This window comes from Primulina huaijiensis, chromosome 8 (genome assembly GCF_012295235.1).
Source record: "Primulina huaijiensis isolate GDHJ02 chromosome 8, ASM1229523v2, whole genome shotgun sequence".
In the NCBI taxonomy this organism is placed as follows: domain Eukaryota; kingdom Viridiplantae; phylum Streptophyta; class Magnoliopsida; order Lamiales; family Gesneriaceae; genus Primulina; species Primulina huaijiensis.
The window spans coordinates 2,668,331-2,687,712 of record NC_133313.1 but is presented as its reverse complement, the minus strand read 5'-3'; the positions used below and the strand labels follow the sequence as shown (position 1 = coordinate 2,687,712).

The window sequence follows — 19,382 nt, the reverse complement described above, 5'->3', positions numbered from 1 at the left end:
TTGAATTTCAGATATGCATCATTCTCGGGGTTGCGTTGATGATAGTTGCGCCCATTGGAGGAATGAGGAGCATCATTCTATCAGCCAAGAACTACAAATTCTACCAATAAATATTTTATTTCGACATTAAGGATTCGAAACCATTCTTGTAAATATTTCATATTGTTGATGGAATTTGGTATTTTAAAAGAAATATGGGATTTCTAAATCACTTGTGGCGCTTTAAAATTTAGTGCTAGTTATATAGTTAGTGGTATGTAGTCATGTTACTACTTGGAATTTTATTTTTAAATTAATTGTGATGCTTAATTCAATATAATTATTTTAAAAGCATATTTGATTGTTTAAATCTTGATATTCTTGTTCATTTTAACTTCAATTCAGTTTGTGCTACCATATACCAAGAATTGATCATCAACGGTGAACCATTTTATTGAGACTTAGTGCTCCAATATGAGACAGACTTCGAGTTTGAAGTCCATATAAACTTACAGATTTTTTGACTGATTGCATCCAAAACGACTCATAAACGAAAATTATAATAATCTTTTCTAACGGATTTGGTAAAATCTAAAGATTTTTCGAATGGATGAAGATAAAAATATACTTTTTATTAATTTATGTAACAAAAAATTCAAATGTAAAATAGGCAAATGGACAATATGCTTTTGAAAATTGAACAGTCCAGGCAATCTAAAAAAAAACACATCAATTCCCTTCTTAAAAAACACGCACACATTTCACACACACACATCAATCCCTTGACGAATTGGGCCAACCAAGTAACCAAGGCAGCCATGGGCTTCAGGCTAAGCCCAAAAAGTGGGCCAACGAAGAAAGCCGCCAATAATTCCCGCCAACTTTACGTTTTCCCCGCATGTTCTGAAGGCTAAACCCTCATCCAAACTCTGGATTACGAAAATGGAGGAGGAGATCAAAGCAGAATTCACGAACAATGGCTTCCGTTTTGACGACGAGGAAGATATTCTTAAGAAATGTAAGATGTTTCCTTTTTCTCGATTTTTGCAAGTTTGTAAATCGCCCAAAAATTGTGGGGCAGTATGATTTTTTTTTTTGAAAGGTATAAACATCGTTGAACTTTCAGGTCTTTCGTTTTGCATCAATTACAAGCTCAGTGCTTCAGATATCGTCTCCAGCTGGGATGTTTATTCTCTTAACAGGTTAGAGTTTGGAGAAAACCGTTCTTTTTGTGTTCTATACGTCAAGCAAAAGACGGGGCTGGGATGATTTATGAAGTGGTTGAACTTATGTTTCTTTCATTTTTTAAATCGGTTTTGCAATTCTGGAAGTGATACAAGTTTATGTAAGTTGTTTGAGTCAATGAAATTTTCCATTATGTGCAATTATTTAATTGAGTTCTGAATTATCTGAAATGTTGAAATTACGATGAGGCAATTAGGATAGGTTTGAATTATGAAACCAGGAAAGTTTCAATCAATTTTTTGGAGAGGAGTGTGTTAATTTTTTGCTTAAAATTAATATCAAAGGGGTATGAGTTCGTTTTTTATCTTACTAATTTACTCAGGGGGTTGGAATTCACTGTTCGAAGCTCTCATATGGGTGCATTTTTGGAGCAACTGCAGAGTGAACAGCTGGATAAAGTCAGAGAAAAAGAGTCTGGATTGCATTTGTACTCCAATGATGTTGCCATGTGAGTGATTTTACATCCTCAAGTGTCGTCATTATCTATTCATGTCACAAACACTTTGATGTCATTTGTGAATTGTGAATATGCATTTAACTTAAATGATAATTGTAAATTTCCTTGCTTGAGTTTAAAGAGGTATTGCTTACTCTGTTGCATTTCCCTTGTATGCTTTGGCTAGCAATTTATTTAACAGAATCTTGTATCCCATTTTGGATATTTCACCACCCAAAATCAGTTACTCATCGGCTCATCTCCCTTATGAGTGATTCTGTCTTTATAAATGTGAAACAAACCCTTACCACGACAGGTAGTTTGACAATGTTCTTTGTTTGTCACAATTTCCTGTTTCATATACAAAACCATTGAATGAGTGGTTTATATTAAATAGGATATTGGATGGTGAATTTCAACAAGTAAAAGAAAACATACTGGATACTCCCACCAGTAAACCCACATCTGCGAATGAGAAACCATCCGATTCGACAGAAAAAACAAATGGAAGCAAATTTCCCTCTGGAAAACCTCCAGATTCAGTGACACCTTTTGGACAAAGAAAGACCAAGTTTGCAGTCCAATACTTACTTAATGAGAATCACAGTACACCAATTATTAAGGTCGAAGAAGATCTTACAAATACTGAGGATGACATCATCAAGAGAGTTCAGCCAAACCAAAAGTGTACCATGCACATTATTAGTTCTCAACCCAAGCCAGGTTGCAGGTTTATGTATGATAGAATTGATGACAAGGTATTTTTTCTAGAACTGCAGTATGCTAACCTTTCTATGCTGGAAAAAGCTCCCAAACTTATTTTTGGTTATTCAGTTTAATTTCCTGGAAAATCGCATTAAAAAGCAAGCAATATTGTATGTCTCCGCTGGAATATGTGATGAACCAGTCGACCCGTCCATTGCTTCCCAGGTAATTCAGTTGTTTCGTAGCATTCAGGATTGTGTTCACATGCCATTGTTAACATATGCGATGTTTAAAGGAATCAAGAAGCTATTAAACTGGAGGAATGATCTCCCGCAGTTGTTATTCAATGCTATAATCGTATTATTTTCACAAAAATACTTTATCCTAACATCTAAAGAATTGTGCTATTTCAGATAAGTATATTTGCTGTTGGCATGATCTGTTGTGAGGAAGAAGGCCGCCTGAAGGAGAAGCCTGTTTTGCTGCAAAGCAGGTTATACACTATTGTCCTGGATATAATTCATTCAAGTTTCCTGCCAATTTTTTGTTGCCCCCTGTAAATGGATTGCATAGGCATTTGAACTGGTAGAAATAACTCTTGTATTGTTAGAAAATTCAATTATGCATTTTCAGTACCAGTTTCACTTCTCTCACTGGGTGGATAACATGAATTACTTTTATTTGTATGACTAGATCATAGTGGTTGACTGGTTGGTTATAAATTTGCCGAGACTCTTGTCACACTTTCCCTTGTGACAATTGGGCAACTACACTTGAGAGTGACACTGTTCCATCGAGTGTTGGCAAGGCCTCAATATTTTTTGTATTGCATGTATTATCATCCATTAACAAGAGTCTATGGCAGTTATTCATACCATTATGCCTGGTTTGTGCTATTGACAGTGTTGAGCATTCCGGAGGACAGCGTGTTCGTCTTGATTTGCAAAAGTTAAACCAGTTCTCTGTTTTCCCAGGACAGGTTAGTTGATTTTTCTTGAGAAAATACTTTTAAATCTGCAATTAGTTGTGCAGGATAAGAGTCACTTTTTTAAACTGACAAATACAGGTTGTGGGTGTCGAAGGGCTCAATCCTAGTGGACATTGTCTTATTGCGTCAAAGATTATTGATTATGTCCCCTTGTCTGTTGATTCTAGTGAGGACCATCCTTCTAAAAGACAAACCAAAGATCAGAATCTTCAGATGACAAATTGCTCTCTAGATGTGCCTGAGCTGTCATTGGTATGTAAATGTTTCTTCGTTACATAACGAGGAAGAATTGGTAGTTGTTATGTACTGATTATCATCTACAACTTTGATTAGCTTATACTTTTTGGGTCTGGCACAAATATCCAGAACTTCCAATGTCTTAGTTTTGTAAAAATGCACTGATGATTTGCTTACATTATGTTATCTTGATGTTTATTGTAAGTGGTCTAAATAAGTTAATCACAGAATCCTTGAGGATCGGAGATCGTTCATTGTTTTGAGTGTGTTCTAAAATAGCATAATAAGGTTGTAGAGAGTATTTTGTGTGCCATTTGGCGGTTGTGATAGCTTTTATTTACCTATAAATTATAAAATTGAAATTGCTTCCAGGGAATGGATCATCCTGCTATATTGCATGTATAAATTACAGAACTAGATTTGAAATTAAGCTACTTATTTATGAAATTATATGACGTGGACTCTGTGATTGGTTGTGATTTCTATTTTTTAAAACCTTGTGATCCTAGATGCAGTTCTTTAATCACTTGAATCTCAAAACAGATTGTTGCAGCAGGTCCGTTTACAACAAGTGATAATTTATTCTTTGAGCCCTTAATTGAGCTTCTAGCCTATGCACGCCGAAAGCAGCCTCAATTGCTTGTCCTGGTGAGGACCTCCCTTCCAAATGTAGCATTTGCTTTTGATTTTTGTCCTTGGCGACGAGGGATGAAAATCTCCAACTCTGTGTTTGTCTGTGATAGCTAGGGCCTTTCGTCGATTCTGATCATCCGGAGCTTAAGAAAGGATATGTGAATTGCACATTTGATGAAATGTTTGAGGTTGAAATCCTTGGAAAGGTTAGTCAAGTCAAAAAGGGTATGCTCTAATGAATTGGCTATTTCATTTTTCTGATGCCCGTGTTTTCTTCATCTGCTGAAGCTACAAGACTATGTTGAATATATGGGTTCTGCTGTGCGTGTGATTCTCATACCATCCATCCGGGATGCTAATCATGACTTTGTTTTTCCACAAGTAAGTTGTTGCTTCTAAACTTATGAACGTTTCTCAGCATGTCAAAATTTTCTCTAATTGAGATGGTAGTCACTGTAGCATTAAAATATTCTCTATATTGTTTTGACAGCCTGCTTTCAATATCCAGCCAACTGATTTCAATCACCAGGTGAAAAAGATACTCTGCGAGAAATGATTCTATTTCATAACGTCAAATGACTGATAGACTTGTTTTTTTTGGTGGACCAGATACACAGCATGCCTAACCCAGGAACTTTCTCTGCAAATGAGGTGACAATGACAATATTCATGATCATAGTCGTGTTTTACTGGGGATGTGATTGATGCTTTTGTTATTGTTTCTTAAGACACATTTCCTGAAGTTCGAGGAATGAAACATCAAATGAAAGTTATGCTTGATAAAGAAAAAACCCAAAAAAAAAATTGCTTCCAATATCTCCAGAGAAAAAATTACCTAAGATTTTAGAAGCACCTAGTTTGGCATTTCCATAAACTTTACCACCAGCCATTGAATTTCACGCATGGCACTCGATTTTCTGAATAATAGCAAATGTTCTTTAGCCTCCTTTTTGCACCAACATAAAATAAGAAATTTTTGAGAGGAAGTAATTCCAACTGCCAAAGAGAATTTTTGAACAAGAGGAAGAGATTCTACCTGCCAGAGAGTTTCCTGATTAATTGCTTTGTTCGATAGGTGAAAGTTGCTTGCTGCAACGTTGACATACTAAAGCACCTTGGTGCAGAGGAAATCTATCGAAATCCGAGTGGGTCCAAGCATCGCATGACTAATCTAGCAAAGCATGTTATTAACCAATGCAGGTGATTTAATGATCAATGCTTCGGATTGTGTCCTTTGCTTTCTCCTTTATAAATTGTCGTGTGATTCATTTCTATATATCATTGGAAGCAGCTTCTATCCTTTATATCCACCAGCAGAAGATGTACCCTTGGATTATTCCCTTGCAAATGAAGCTCTCCATTTATCGTCAGTTCCTGATATACTCATTTTACCTTCGGACTTGGCTCATTTCGTGAAGGTTAAGAACCATTCTTCTCCAGACAATTCTATTAATCACAAGGAACAAACATAGTTTCGCAATTTCTCTAAACAGGAGTCACTGTGGTTATTGTAGATGAGTTAACGAACTAAAATAAAATTCACTTTTCTTGAGCACAGGTGCTCTCCCTTGAGGAAAGAATTGAAGGAGAAAGGCAAATTGAGTGTATTTGTGTTAATCCAGGGAGATTGGCCAGAGGCGAAGGAGGAGGTTTCTTTGCAGAAATTAACTATAAAGGCAACCCTGATTCGTCAAGTGCTTCAATTGTTCGCATATAGTTTCTCAACCGGTGGCATAACCATGGATGGCTACCCTTACATAATCTCTAAACCTATACCATAACAGCATATTGAATACAATCTCAAAACATATCTGAAAGGTACTCGTCGTAATCTTCTTCCTGAGGGATTGAAGCTGATGCTTTTGGGACTTTGCATCACAATCTCGCACTTTGCATCACAATCTCGCGATATGATGGTTTGCTGGAAAATCTTGAATTGGTATGTGCTCATTCAACTCTGTAATATAAGGAGATTTAACTAGTACGATAAACTATCTTTATTGTCGTGTTTTTAAACTGCAATATAGAGTGGTTGTTACTTTGCAAATAAATTGTGGTCCTCGTAATTAAATGCAGTGAACTATCTATGATTTTGCAACCATAATCTTAACAGCCATGTACAACATCGATTCAGAATGATGAGTAAAAGATACATAGAAACAACGTATATTTGGTTAGCTAGCAACCAAGCAACTTTACACTTTTTTATTGAACTTCTGCACCCAACTTTGAATGTCTTAACTCAATTTCTTCGTGTTTTTCTTGGTTCTCTCTCTATAGAAGTTAATCCACAGACGCAGAACCCACAAAATGCTGACCCCAATTCCTGATCCTATGACAACAATCCAAGAAATCCAGGCCCAATTAGGGAACACAACACCACCTAAACCACGGGTGAAAAACAATCCTATCTTGTACGCAAACAGTGGTCCAAGAATCCCCCTCACCACACTATGGTAGGCATAAAAAATCGGTGATAAGAAATTATACACTGCAGCAGCCTTGGTCGACTCATCCTTGCGATATCTAGCCAGGCTCCATGTGTTTTGGCATGTAGTTGTAGCCTCAGCAAGGACTAACAATCCAAGAATTGCGACTGCCCCAACTCCAAACACATATCGGCACGTCATTAGGACATATAGTGTTGCTACATGGTGTACATTGTACAAGGAATAGGACATTGCTTGGGACCAAGACCATATAGTGCAACAGGTCCAGTAAGAAATAAGAGATGCTGTATTCGAGTACTGAGTTTTGGAAGCAAGTGTTTCGAGAAGCGAATTCAAGTTGGGTCACGCTGTTTTGAGACTGTAAGATCGATAATATAGATAAAATGAATGCAGCGTTGCCATGAGCTAAAGACATGAGACAGCTTGAAGCTTCAGCCCTATACTGTTTACCCCATTTTTTGAATACGATGAAGTATCCCAATAAATAGATGAGTATGAACCATGATATGAATATAGGAAGAGTTGAAGTAAAAAATTTTGAGATTTCCATTGGAACACAAATAGAGAAACGGAAGGCTTCCAAGTATTTCTTGTAAAAGACGCAAAAATTTCGAGTAAGAAAAAAAATTAGGATTATAGCTTAAAACCAATTTTTTGAATTGACCGTAGTACTAGGGATATTATTTTTTTGGATAGGTAACGTAAGGGGATTAACGAGTTCAAGGCCATGCTTTTTAAAGACCTTTCACATTGTGTCGAGTAAAACTGTGCTAATGGAATATCTGGGTGATACTCATTATAATTTGAGGGTCTGTATTTGATATTCGAATACAACTTGTACCCAAAGCTTCAAGTTCAAAGTGAACTTGAAATCAAACAAAGAGTGTTAGAGGGGGTCGAGAGGTTGTTAGGGCGTAGTCTTTCTGACGTTCAAGTTAGAGAATGAACAAATAAGCAAAAGGATGAGTTTGGGCGCCTCTCGAAATAAAAGTAATAAATTACAGATAAACCTGATATTTATAGAAATAAATGTATGAGATCATGTACACTTTGTAGTGATCACATGTGAGATCACACGCTTCTCATCTGGGGCTTGCCCTTCAACAACAATTCATTGTTTGACCTCACCATTAAGGCAAGGCCGAAGCTATGGACCTCGCCCTTGAGGCGAGGTTGAAGCTAGGGCTCGCCCACTTCAGGCGCGCTCTACATTAGCTACTCTCCTCCACTACCTTCATCTTCTCTCCCTTCTCCCTTCTCCCTTTCATCATTCAATATATCTCTCCAATCCTTGCTTCTTAATTTATCATTTTATATTGTCATGTTATCTTTGCTCATGCTAGGGATCCTTATGGCCAGGGCTCAACTTTATGGGAATGAGTCTCATGCCTCGGGATATTAGTTCATCTCTTTTTTCCACTTCTAACTTTAACTTGAAGTACTTCACCCACAATCCACAACCTCACTCCTTGACACACCTTTTAACACCTTAGGTACCGTTTGGTTCGTGATATGAAACAAATAGTACGAAGATAAGTAATATTTTTTAATAATAAAATATATAAAAATGATAGTTAATATAATATTTGATTTGATTGATTAATTTGAGATAATATGATATTATCATTTTCTCCTTTTGAAAATATTTATAAAACATTTATAATATTATTTATTAAGGGTAATATTGTAATTTCAATTTAATGATCTGGTTGATGATTTGATATAAGTAAGATAAATGATTGGTATATGAATAAATAATATGGTACACTAAATATAATATTAGATAAGATTAAAATATAAATAAATAATATAGCGAACTTTAGCGTCTAATCCTTGTCCCATGGCTCGCATTCCTTAAAAAACCTCTCTCACTTCCACCACTTATCTTCATAGGCTGACCTTACCATTTAGAGCTGGACCCGAGCTTTGGTTCTTGGCCGTCGACTTGAATTGAGCCAAAACATGTCATAGGCTGATTTGTGGGGTATAACTGGGTTTACACAAACTTTATTAGTTTCTCAAACATTCGGCATATATATAGCCTCTTCAAGCAACCTTATTTGGACTGTAATAATATTTTGCAGTTGGCCATCGCTGTATTTTAATAATTTCAAAGAACTAGGAACCATAGGATTGTTTTGCTGAGTCACTTTTCAATTGATGATAGGAATTTGTGTCAAATTTATGACGATTGATGGTTTAATCAAAAGATGAAAGAGTCCTCTTAGAAAACCCATCTCATATAATAATCTTCCACGTTTCACTTTTCAACTTTATTTTATAGTTTCCTCACACTTTTCCCAAATTTCCCTACAGAGAGGGAAAAGGTTTATTTAGCTAATTTTACGTGGTGTCCGTGAAAACATGATTACGGCAACTACAAAAGATGTGGACCAGACACGGGCTTGAATTTTTTAGTTTCTGATTATTTATATGTGATAAATTTTTTATTGACCCACCGTTCACGTCACTTTCCCTGTTTAGTCAATTGACAATTGCAATCAAGTAGTTATAACGATTGTCAACATCTCTTTCTTTAAATTTAAAACCACAATACCTACACGTTTTAATTTCAAAAAACATTCAAATATTCAGTCTTCTGGATGTAAAATGTGCAGACACCGACTTGAAATTCTTGGTATCTATCTGGAGTCACATTTGATGATTCAAAGAATTCATTACATTACTAACTACAGATAGTCTTCTCCACGCTGCACGTTCACGACATTCGTTATATATCACTTATAAATATGTTTTATAGCCTGTTTTGTTCATGAGTAAGAACCTGAGAATTCCCTCAGTCCGCACCGGGTTGATACAGTACTACCCTGAAGGTAGTGGCTCTATAAGGTATTCAATAGTCCAAAATCTTTCGTCCATGTGAGATCCACAAGGAAAGGTGTAGACCCACATGACCAAGAAATTTGCAGCGACCTGCACTATGGAACTTTGGGTGGGTAGCATCTTATTAAACCGTGCTACCACTGGAGCCACTTTTCAACAAGGTCGAGAAAATGGCAAAATCAGTCATACTTCAACTTTACATTGTAGAATTACTTAGAGCCTCAAACTTGCAGTAGAACATTTGGATGTTACATCAAACATCGATATTTTGTTTGAATGTGAGGATTTGAAATTCATGGATTTAAGCGTATTTTTATTTATTGTATAGATAACTTATACAAAAGATATTTAAATTCATCTCTACACTTATTCACACTACAATTATATTAATCAAAATGGATTTCAAATCCTTAAACTATTGAAGTCACATTTGAAATCCGATTATTATAATTATAATATAAATAAGGATTTGAACTTCCTCTATCAACGATTTCAAATTTCCCAATACAAATGCAACCCAATAAACAACAATAAAACATGAAATTTTAAACATGTTTGTGCATGTTATTCCAATAATAGAGCAATGAGCATTGGCAATTTAGCATTCTTGAAGCATACAAAATATACAGATGAATCGGGATTTCTGCTTCTGAAACACAGTGGTCAATGGCATCGAGTGAGATTATCTGCGTGGTTGTGAAGGTTTTTTGGAGTTATTCTTTCTGCGAACCTTGACAAAAGCCTTCTCCAGATCCTGTAGTTATTCAACATTGGAAGGTGCAAGCAAGTATATTAAACATCACACTGCAAACACAAATTCTGATATTTTGAGTTTTTGAAAATTTTGAAAGCCAGAAGTTGCTAATATGTAGTAAGAAACCATTTTTCGCACTGATTCCTCAGGTAAACATAGATTTGTAGCATGCCTGAATTTGTTCCGTGTTTGATTTATCTGAGGTCCAAAGCCCCTCAAAGTTATAATAAGCTCTCGCTTTCTCATCAACAACATGCACGATCAATTTGCCTGTCACAAATATCAGAATAAATGCAATCATTAGGTGTATATTAAATCCCTACTAGCTGCGCCAATATGTCATCCCTTTTAAATTAACTTCTAAACACACTTGAACTCCATAAAATAAGATGCGGTTAAGATCATACATAAGGAAGACAGGATATCCTTTTAATAAGCTGGAAAGTTGGGGAAAAGGGCAATGCAGTTGAATCAAGTGCAATGTTTGTGAACATAGGTAACAAATGTCAGCAAGGAATTTATTTCCAAACTTTGTATACATTACGTCGGTCTAGTGGATGAGTCATAGGACTTACAGCACTGATGAAGATTATCTAGACTAGTGACGCAATTGTTCAGAAAATAACAAATTGGAGGAGCGAATCCACTTTTCCCCTTCTTGCCCTACAACGGTAGGCAGCAACATCCTATCAGCTCCTCTCTGCTTTTGCTTAACCTGCTCATTTGAACAAAATGAGCATTCATGAATCAAATGTCAGCCTGTTATAACTTATGACCAAAACTACATTGGTAGACTAAGATAAACTAAAAATCATATATTAAATCATGATTTTTTTTGCTTTCATAAAATTCACAGTTAAAAAAGAGAATAACTTATGATGACTGTTCGTACCATATAGAAACAAGTAAAGGAAACAACAAAAGCAGGCAAAGTTTAAAAAAAAAAATTTGATCCAAAGTAGAAAACATATGCTTAGCATGCTAAGACTATCTAATATTACCAGTTTGACCAGTGGGATAAAATTTACCACGGAACATTTTCATAAAGCTCTGAAAACAGATTTTTTACTAAATAAAATGACAACAATTGGTTTTATGCTTAGCTAATGCAGGAGATGTGCAGGTGTTCCTGTATTTAAACTTGGGTATAAATTTCGATTTTGGGGGATTAATAATTTGCAACTACTGTGATAGAGATCCAGACACGACATTAAGGCTATTATATTAGCAAGAATATTTAGGTTGCATCAATAACACCAAATATAAATTTTGGTCAACCCACGACCACTCACTCTTACATACGATAATTTCACTGACATTATCATCAAAACTCAACCTTTCAAACTGTTTAGCCCAAATCCTAAAAGCCCAATAATTATAAAAAACTTGCAGAGTGTGAGTAGGCCCAATGAACAAGCCCAAGAGGTATCAGTTGAGGACCACGATGCGAGGAGTTGAGCCACGATCCAACGTGAGTGATCGTGGAATATGATTGAAACTTCTCCGTGGAGTGTGACAAAAAGCAGAAGGAATAATCAGAGAACCCCCGACAAAATCAACACGAAAAATCTACAGCAAGCTCTGCAGAATTCTGTCATTAATCGTTGGCTCATTTTCCATTTTCCAAGCAGTGTATTTTCTCATTTCTTAAACTTTATTGTAGAATGTTGATCCAAATTCATAACGGCATATTTAAGTTTGATGTTGTCTATGGATTCTCCCTATAATTTCTTTATTTTCTTACGTTTAGCTTTGAAGCCATGTCGAAGGATCTATAACTAACGGTCGAATCGAGACTCGCAACGCTTGGTAAACGAAGTCGGATAATTCATATTTGGCACGATCACGTGCCTGGCACGCCCGCAATTTTCGTAATAAACAAATTGGCACGCCCAGTGGGACCTAATGCCTCCAAAGCGTACTGAGAAGAGTGAAGGAATTCCTCCATCAATGGGGAAAGGTCATCGCTCACAAGAAGAGTTTCAGGAAACTGATGCAGATGGAAGAACGGTGGAAAGGCTAGTACACCAGTTCGAAGAAGAGACTATGAAGGAAGGAATTGATGTTTCTGGTGGTGGTGGGCCTTCGCTGAACTTTATGTTGGCCATGGAGAAAAATATCCGCAGTGATCTCAGAGAAATGACCCAAACTTTTTCTACTGTTATGATGGAATTTGTGACAGAAGTGAAGGAATGGAGGAAGTTTGCAAAAGGAGAGGCTGTTACACCAGAAAATGTTAAACTTCAAGAAACTGACGTTAAATTGCTGAAAGATCAAGGCCAAGGATCAGGGGTTTCTCAAGCAGGTGAAAATCGCCGCTTGGGGAAACACTGATTCCTGAATCTGCCGAGGAAGGAAGATATACTCCTCCACACAAAAGGGAAGAGGAGTTGGGGTTGAAATACAAAAATTGCACTAACAGTAAACAGATGGCTGGAAATATATTCTCCGTAACCTCTCCTAACTTACATCCAGGGATGTATGGTGATGGGGGAATGCGTGGGTATTCAGTGTCAGGTTCGGGGAATAACACTCGGGGGGCAGTCTATTCTCCTCACCAGTTACGACAAACTCCAGTGTTGGATTTTGAGATGGTACGTGATGTTATTCAAGAGTTGTATGGCCCAGGAGTTAGGCCAATCAACCGACCAGAATTCCATAAACCATACCATGATATTGTGGATCGTGACAACCCTTATCCAAGAGGATACCGTATTCCAAACTTCACGTTATACTCCGGGGAAGATGGTCAATCTAACGTGGAACATGTGGCCAGGTTTACAATTCAGTGTGGGAAATTAGCAAATTTGGAAAACTTTTCTAATTACAAGCTACGTTTGTTCCCCAATTCCCTGACCAGCACTGCTTTCACGTGGTATGCAACGTTGCCTCAGAACTCTATTATGACTTGGCATGATATGGAGTGTCAGTTCCATACACAATTCTTCATAACAATGCCTGAGATTAGTATAGCGAAATTGTCAAGGGTAGTCCAAAAACCGAGGGAATTTGCTAATGATTTCATTTGTAAATTCAAGAAGGTGAGAAGCAGATGCCGAGTTTTCCTCTCCGAATCAGAATATGTGAAGATGGCACAACGAGGACTCGATTTCGAGCTTAGAAAGAAATTCCAAGGGATGGAATTCCGCGATTTTTATGAACTTGCCGCCAAGGTATCAGAGTATGAAGAATTGTTACGAGAGGAGAGTCATAAAAGAAAGTCTACAGTGGGCTCTTATTTCCAGGAAATGGAGTAAGTTGCATTGGCACAAGTAGCAAACTCCGGATCATGTATTGTCCCTTTCTTGAAACGCAAAAGTGAAGAACTGTCCAAGAAAAACATTCCTCCAGTGCAAACACCCTATACTTTCGATGCATCAAAGACAGAGGAAATTTTCGATCACTTAACGAAGGAAAAGTTTATAACATTCCCCTCAGATCACAAGCTTCCCACTAAGGAGGAGTTGAAAGGAAGAGATTACTGTAAGCATCACAACTCCTTCAACCATAATACTAATGCTTGTTGGGCTTTCAAGAATGTCTTGCAGGAAAGAATTAACAAGGGGATCTTGAAATTCCCCAAGAAGAAAGAAACAATGATAGTGGATGAAGATCCTTTTCCCCCGGTGGCCAATGTGAATGTAAGCAACACTGATTTACGTTTTTTAATCAATGAGAGGAGAAGGAATGAGAGTGGGGACATGTTCGTTAAACCAAGACTTACCATAAAGAAGTGTTGGGTGCCTCGAAAAATGATTTTTGAAGTTAAAGAGAAGAACACAGAAGCTGCTCATGGGAAAGACCGCTATTACAGTGGGGGTGGTCTGCATTATACTGGGAGAAATATGAGGTATGACAGGGAATCCATGGCCAAAAGGCCGGAGAACCAGTACCTCAGAAGGAACCCATGTTCTTGGTCGGTGAATGACAAGAGAAGAAGCGATCGGCAGTCATTCCAGAAGCTAATCCAGAGGCCACTACCTCCAGATACCGGTAATAAATATGAAAGAAAATCTCGCTTTGTTATTCCTCCCAGAGCAATCCCCAATGGCATATGGAAACGGGTAGAGCATCCAAAGTTTCCAAAACCGCTTTCTCGGACCCAAAAACGACGTTTGTTGAGAGAAAAAGCTGCTGAGCGCATATCTAAGATGGAGGAATCACTCAGAGAGAAGAAGAAATTTGGAAGGAAGGCCACTGAAGATAAAGAAGAGAAAGGTGATGATTTGTTATCAGAGGAAGACAGTGAACCAGTCAAGAAGGCTACTTTCAGGGTGGGACAGATTCTCGTTTCATTTGAATGTGCCACTGGTTCGTTAATGCTGCCAGAGGAGTTTAAACGCAAAAGAACGTTTGAATCCGATGTATTCACTGGAAACCGAAGTGGTACAGAATCTATTCAAACTGATATTTTGAATGAAAGCGTCGGTGTTCTTATCGATGAAGAGAAAAGAGTGTTAATGAAGCGACCCACCAACGAAATGACGAAACATATCAAACCACTCTACATTGTAGCACACGTGAATGGAAAACCGTTGTCTAGAGTGCTGATAGATAATGGGTCTGCTGTGAATATCTTGCCATATAGAATCCTTCAGAAGTTGGGAAAGAATGTGGAAGACTTGATTCCTACCGAAGTCTCTGTGGTGGCTTTTACTGGGGAATCTACAAAAACTCTGGGAGTATTGCCAGCAAATGTTACTGTAGGATCCCAATCCTCGCTGTCAGCCTTTTTCGTGGTCAATTCCAGTGCTAGCTTCCATGCTTTGTTAGAGAGAGATTGGATTCACACAAACCATTGTGTACCATCATCCATGCACCAGTTACTGTTGATGTGGAAAGGGGATGAGGTGGAAGTGGTACAGGCTGATTCGCAGCCGTATCAATCTAATTCCAATGCCGTGGAAGCTAGATATTATGATGGAGCTTTTGGTCCAATTAAGTTTCGTAACTACAAGGTGCATGGACAACCAAGAGCATTGTATATGGACACTCAAAAGGTTAAAGAAGCAGTTGAGAAGGTTCTCAAACCTACTGCCATGGTCTCTCCGAAACCCATGGTCCGACCTATTATCGCGGAGGTCGCTGACTAAGTTCACTAAAGAAGAGATGGAAGTCGCTTCAACTTCCGAGAAGAAAGCCAAAATGCAGCAGCTGTTGAATGAAGTGCGGTCTCAGGAGTTGTGGGATATCGATGAAACTGAATTAATATTTGAGGAGGAATGTAGAGGTAGTGAGGAAGAAGAGTTACAAATGGAGGATTTAATCTTAGCTCCGGCTCAGATAAAAGATCGACAGACGGAGACATATGTTTCAGAAAGTTGGAATAGATGAGAAGTATTGTACCAAGTAGGCTGGATGGCCACTTTGGTTAATTTTGTCATATTGGCCTATAAGAAGTTTATGTAAATATGCGAGGAATAGGCTTTTAAGCCATTCCTTGCCGAACTTGTTTGCAAATAGTTGGTGGAGCATCTGTGAATAAATAAAAAGAAAATTTGCTCATGGAATCCTTTGCAACTGATGTGATTTTGAGAGGAATTATGTGTTGTCTTGATAGCCGAATTGATGATGCGTAGAGCACGTTTATTACGTATTTCGATACTTTGATGTTGTTTGGAAAGTATGGGTGATAGTGAGCAATGGTGATCGCATATTGTGATAATATTGAAGAAAACGGGCTATTTAGCCGTTGTTTTTAATTTATTTTACAGAAATCCGGGCAGAGTTTCCCTTGTAAACGTGACATCCCAGAAATACAAATATGTGCAAACACCTGTGGACAAACCCAAGCAACGGATATAACATAATTCCATCAACAAAGTTCGATTTCCAGGTATTATCCAACTTCCAAAATTCAACATTACGCCAAATCATGGCAAAGAAATACAACCAATCAAAAGATCTACACAGAGTGGTCTGGTCCGAACATCGAACAAAATACCAAAATGAAATGTTAATGGTGATGCATGAGCGCTCAAGAAAGGCCAAGACGGCATAGTTCTTCCCACTTGGATATGCACTCTGCCCGAGTCTGCTCAGCTGTTTGCAAGGTGTGCTCCCACTGCTGGTAAGCATGCTTTGTTGCACCAGATCATCACCCAAGTGCTGAATATTGGCCTTGAGCTTATCGGAGGAAACTTTCAAGGCTTCATTGTCATGTAGAAGGGCCATCATGTCGGTTTTATGCTGAGCGAGTTCGGCCTCCAATTTCTTTACCAGCTCTTCCTTGGAGTCAAAGTTTGCATTCTTCTATTGGAGAGTTGTTAGGATAACCTTCCTCTCAGAGAGCGTACTGTCCAACCTCTCTTTCTCTGCTTTGAAATCTCCCACTTGAATCAACATCTCCGAACAAGTGAGGCTTGAAACCTGAAAGTTGATAACATTGAAAGCAGATTATTTAAGATATCACGCCGTGGGTGTTTCAAGGTGTTGCTCATCAAAAACTCATTCAAACATATTCACAAATACCTTGAGTGCAGCTTGAAAATGTGACATATTCTACAATGTTTTGTGATGGAGGATTGAGAAACGTGGAGAAATATACCTACCTTGAGAAAATGTGGCTTGATGCGAAGGAGGATTGGTTATGAGAGCAGTGAAGAGTTTGAGGATTTTTGGGGTAAGAAGACAGGGAAGAAGTGTGGGAGGAAACACACTGTTTTTTTTTCTCTCTCTGTTTTCTTTCTTGTGTTTTCTCTCTCCTACCTCATCCTATATATCGTATTAGCACTTGGGCCCAACTTATAAATGAGCTAATACATTAGAATCATTAAATATAGGGGGCAATTGTTTAGCCCAAATCCTAAAAGCCCAATAATTGTAAAAAACTTGCAGAGTGTGAGTAGGCCCAATGAACAAGCCCAAGAGGTATCAGTTGAAGACCACGATGCGAGGAGTTGAGCCACGATCCAACGTGAATGATCGTGGAATATGGTTGAAACTTCTCCGTGCAGTGTGACAAAAAGCAGAAAGAATAATCAGAGAACCTCCCGACAAAATCAACACAAAAAATCTACAGCAAGCTCTGCAGAATTCTGTCATTAATCGTTGGCTCATTTTCCATTTTCCAAGCAGTCTATTTTCTCATTTCTTAAACTTTATTGTAGAATGTTGATCCAAATTCATAACGGCATATTTAAGTTTGATGTTATCTATGGATTTTCCCTATAATTTCTTTATTTTCTTACGTTTAGCTTTGAAGCTATGTCGAAGGAACCATAACTAACGGTCGAATCGAGACTTGCAACGCTTGGTAAACGAAGTCGGATAATTCATATTTGGCAACGATTTCTTTATTTTCTTACGTTTAGCTTTGAAGCTATGTCGAAGGAACCATAACTAACGGTCGAATCGAGACTTGCAACGCTTGGTAAACGAAGTCGGATAATTCATATTTGGCAACGATCATGTGCCTGGCACGCTAGTAATTTTCATGATAAACACAAACCAATAACATATATATAATGGTTTTATAATCAGTAAGTTCTGTTTATCTTTGCAATTTAGTGCATTAGCTTTGATGCCATTATCCATCCTCACGCCGTTTGAGATCATAAAAAGCAATTCCTTTACCATCAAACACAAAGTAATTCAGGCATGCAAACACACATTTCAGATTACAATCTATGTACAAATACGGTGGAAATCGATGAAGGCATAAAAGACATGTGGTGGATTAAGTACAAAGCGCCTCGCCTCGTGTAGATAGGAGTTCTTAAACCAACGACCATGCATGATTGTGTCATTGAAGCAAATAAACACGGATCAAATTAACACTCCCGACATTTGCATAAAGTTTAAATTTACCTCCTTAATATGTAAGTCTCGCCTCTGATTACGTTCTTTTGTCAGCTGCTAAGGATGCCACACCGACACAATCAGATTAGAATGGGGGGAAAACCTGCCTCGTAAATTAGGGCTTGATCAGAGATGTTGCGTACGTGCCAAGGAGACCGACCTGTGGCTGAGGACTTTTCAACCTCCTCCAAGCTTAACAAGTCCTTTTTCTTCGCAATAAAGCCTGTGTCGTCATGTGAAATGCTGGAGAATCCGAACTGACGAGAAAAAAATTGAAGAAGAGCATAGTCTTCACACCGATGAGTGATGGAAAATGACGCAGAGAGCAGAAGTCGGCCGCGCAGCACCGACCACATTGAATCGCCACCGCTCCCCTAGCGGAGACTGCAGGGGCATACTACGTACCTATTAGAGCATTTGATATTGTTTTCTTTATGTTATATTTTATCTATATCTATACTATATATTAACCTGACACCAAATTTCTTTTTCAACTTTGTCCTTGTATTATGTCAATATTATAATTTTCTGTTTTTTTAAAAAAACAAATTTCAACAAATCATTTTTTTTTAAAATTTCATCAATTCAAATAACACTTTAATATTTCGATAATTTGTCAAATTTCACTTTAGTCAATCAATAATTATAAAAAAATGTACACACGCACTGCATGGACAGAATAACTAATATATATTGTGTACGGAACACATGCACCATGAAATATAAATATTATCTAAAATTAAATTTTTTTTTTATAAATTTGAATTTAATGTTAAGATTATATAATGATTAGTATAGTAAAGACGTGCGTGTACGTGTGTTAGTATGTATTTATTTATTTAATGTACGTATATGGGTCCATAACATATATTATTCACGTTTGTGTACGTATTATATCTGATCGGATAGATTTATGAAAAATATTTTAATGTTCAAAGTATAATTTTTGACTGTAAAATATCAGTTTTTGTTAGTTATCTTATAAATAAATATTACGTAATATATGCTGATTTGAGTTAAAAATATTCGACTCATTAGAAATATTATTTTTTATATACAATATATTATTTTTCACTACAAAAATATCATTTTTTTTGTTAGTTATATTGTGAATTATTTTATAATACATGCTGATTTGAGTTAAGCATTAGTCTCATGAAATATTTTAGGTTTTATGTCTAAAATATTATTTTTCGCTGCAAAACTATCATTTTTTTGTTAGTTATGTTATAAAAAAATATCGTGCAATATCTGTTGATATAAGTAAAAATTATTAATTTTTATAACATAATATTATTTTTCACTTAAAAT

The 19,382-nt window shown here is 37.1% G+C and overlaps 1 protein-coding gene, 1 long non-coding RNA gene and 1 pseudogene across 2 annotated transcripts; 1 reads left to right on the top strand and 2 right to left on the bottom strand.

Moving 5' to 3' along the window:
* The first annotated feature begins 855 nt into the window (after positions 1-855).
* LOC140983598 (uncharacterized) lies at positions 856-6,387 on the top strand. The gene is made up of 16 exons (XM_073450695.1): positions 856-997; positions 1,106-1,181; positions 1,547-1,672; positions 2,058-2,418; positions 2,495-2,590; positions 2,779-2,858; positions 3,269-3,344; positions 3,432-3,605; positions 4,134-4,238; positions 4,334-4,429; positions 4,512-4,604; positions 4,714-4,752; positions 4,833-4,874; positions 5,299-5,423; positions 5,515-5,641; positions 5,782-6,387. The coding sequence occupies exons 1-16, from the start codon at positions 922-924 to the stop codon at positions 5,938-5,940; spliced, it is 1,851 nt and encodes a 616-aa protein (XP_073306796.1). The 5' UTR covers positions 856-921; the 3' UTR covers positions 5,941-6,387.
* On the bottom strand, positions 6,311-7,368 carry LOC140983599 (TLC domain-containing protein At5g14285-like; annotated as a pseudogene).
* Positions 7,369-10,058: 2,690 nt separating this feature from the next.
* Positions 10,059-18,484, bottom strand: LOC140982345 (uncharacterized). Its single transcript, XR_012176245.1, has 3 exons — positions 18,081-18,484; positions 10,444-10,986; positions 10,059-10,271 (listed from the first exon to the last, which is right to left on the bottom strand). It is a non-coding gene; the product is annotated as an uncharacterized lncRNA (long non-coding RNA).
* Positions 18,485-19,382: the final 898 nt, after the last annotated feature.

Bases quoted from the DNA above. Each gene is read 5' to 3' on its own strand.
- LOC140983598 (XM_073450695.1), top strand. From the start codon at position 922: ATGGAGGAGGAGATCAAAGCAGAATTCACGAACAATGGCTTCCGTTTT. The intron at 998-1,105 runs GTAAGATGTTTC...TTGAACTTTCAG, and splicing joins GGAAGATATTCTTAAGAAAT to GTCTTTCGTTTTGCATCAAT. The intron at 1,182-1,546 runs GTTAGAGTTTGG...TAATTTACTCAG, and splicing joins GATGTTTATTCTCTTAACAG to GGGGTTGGAATTCACTGTTC.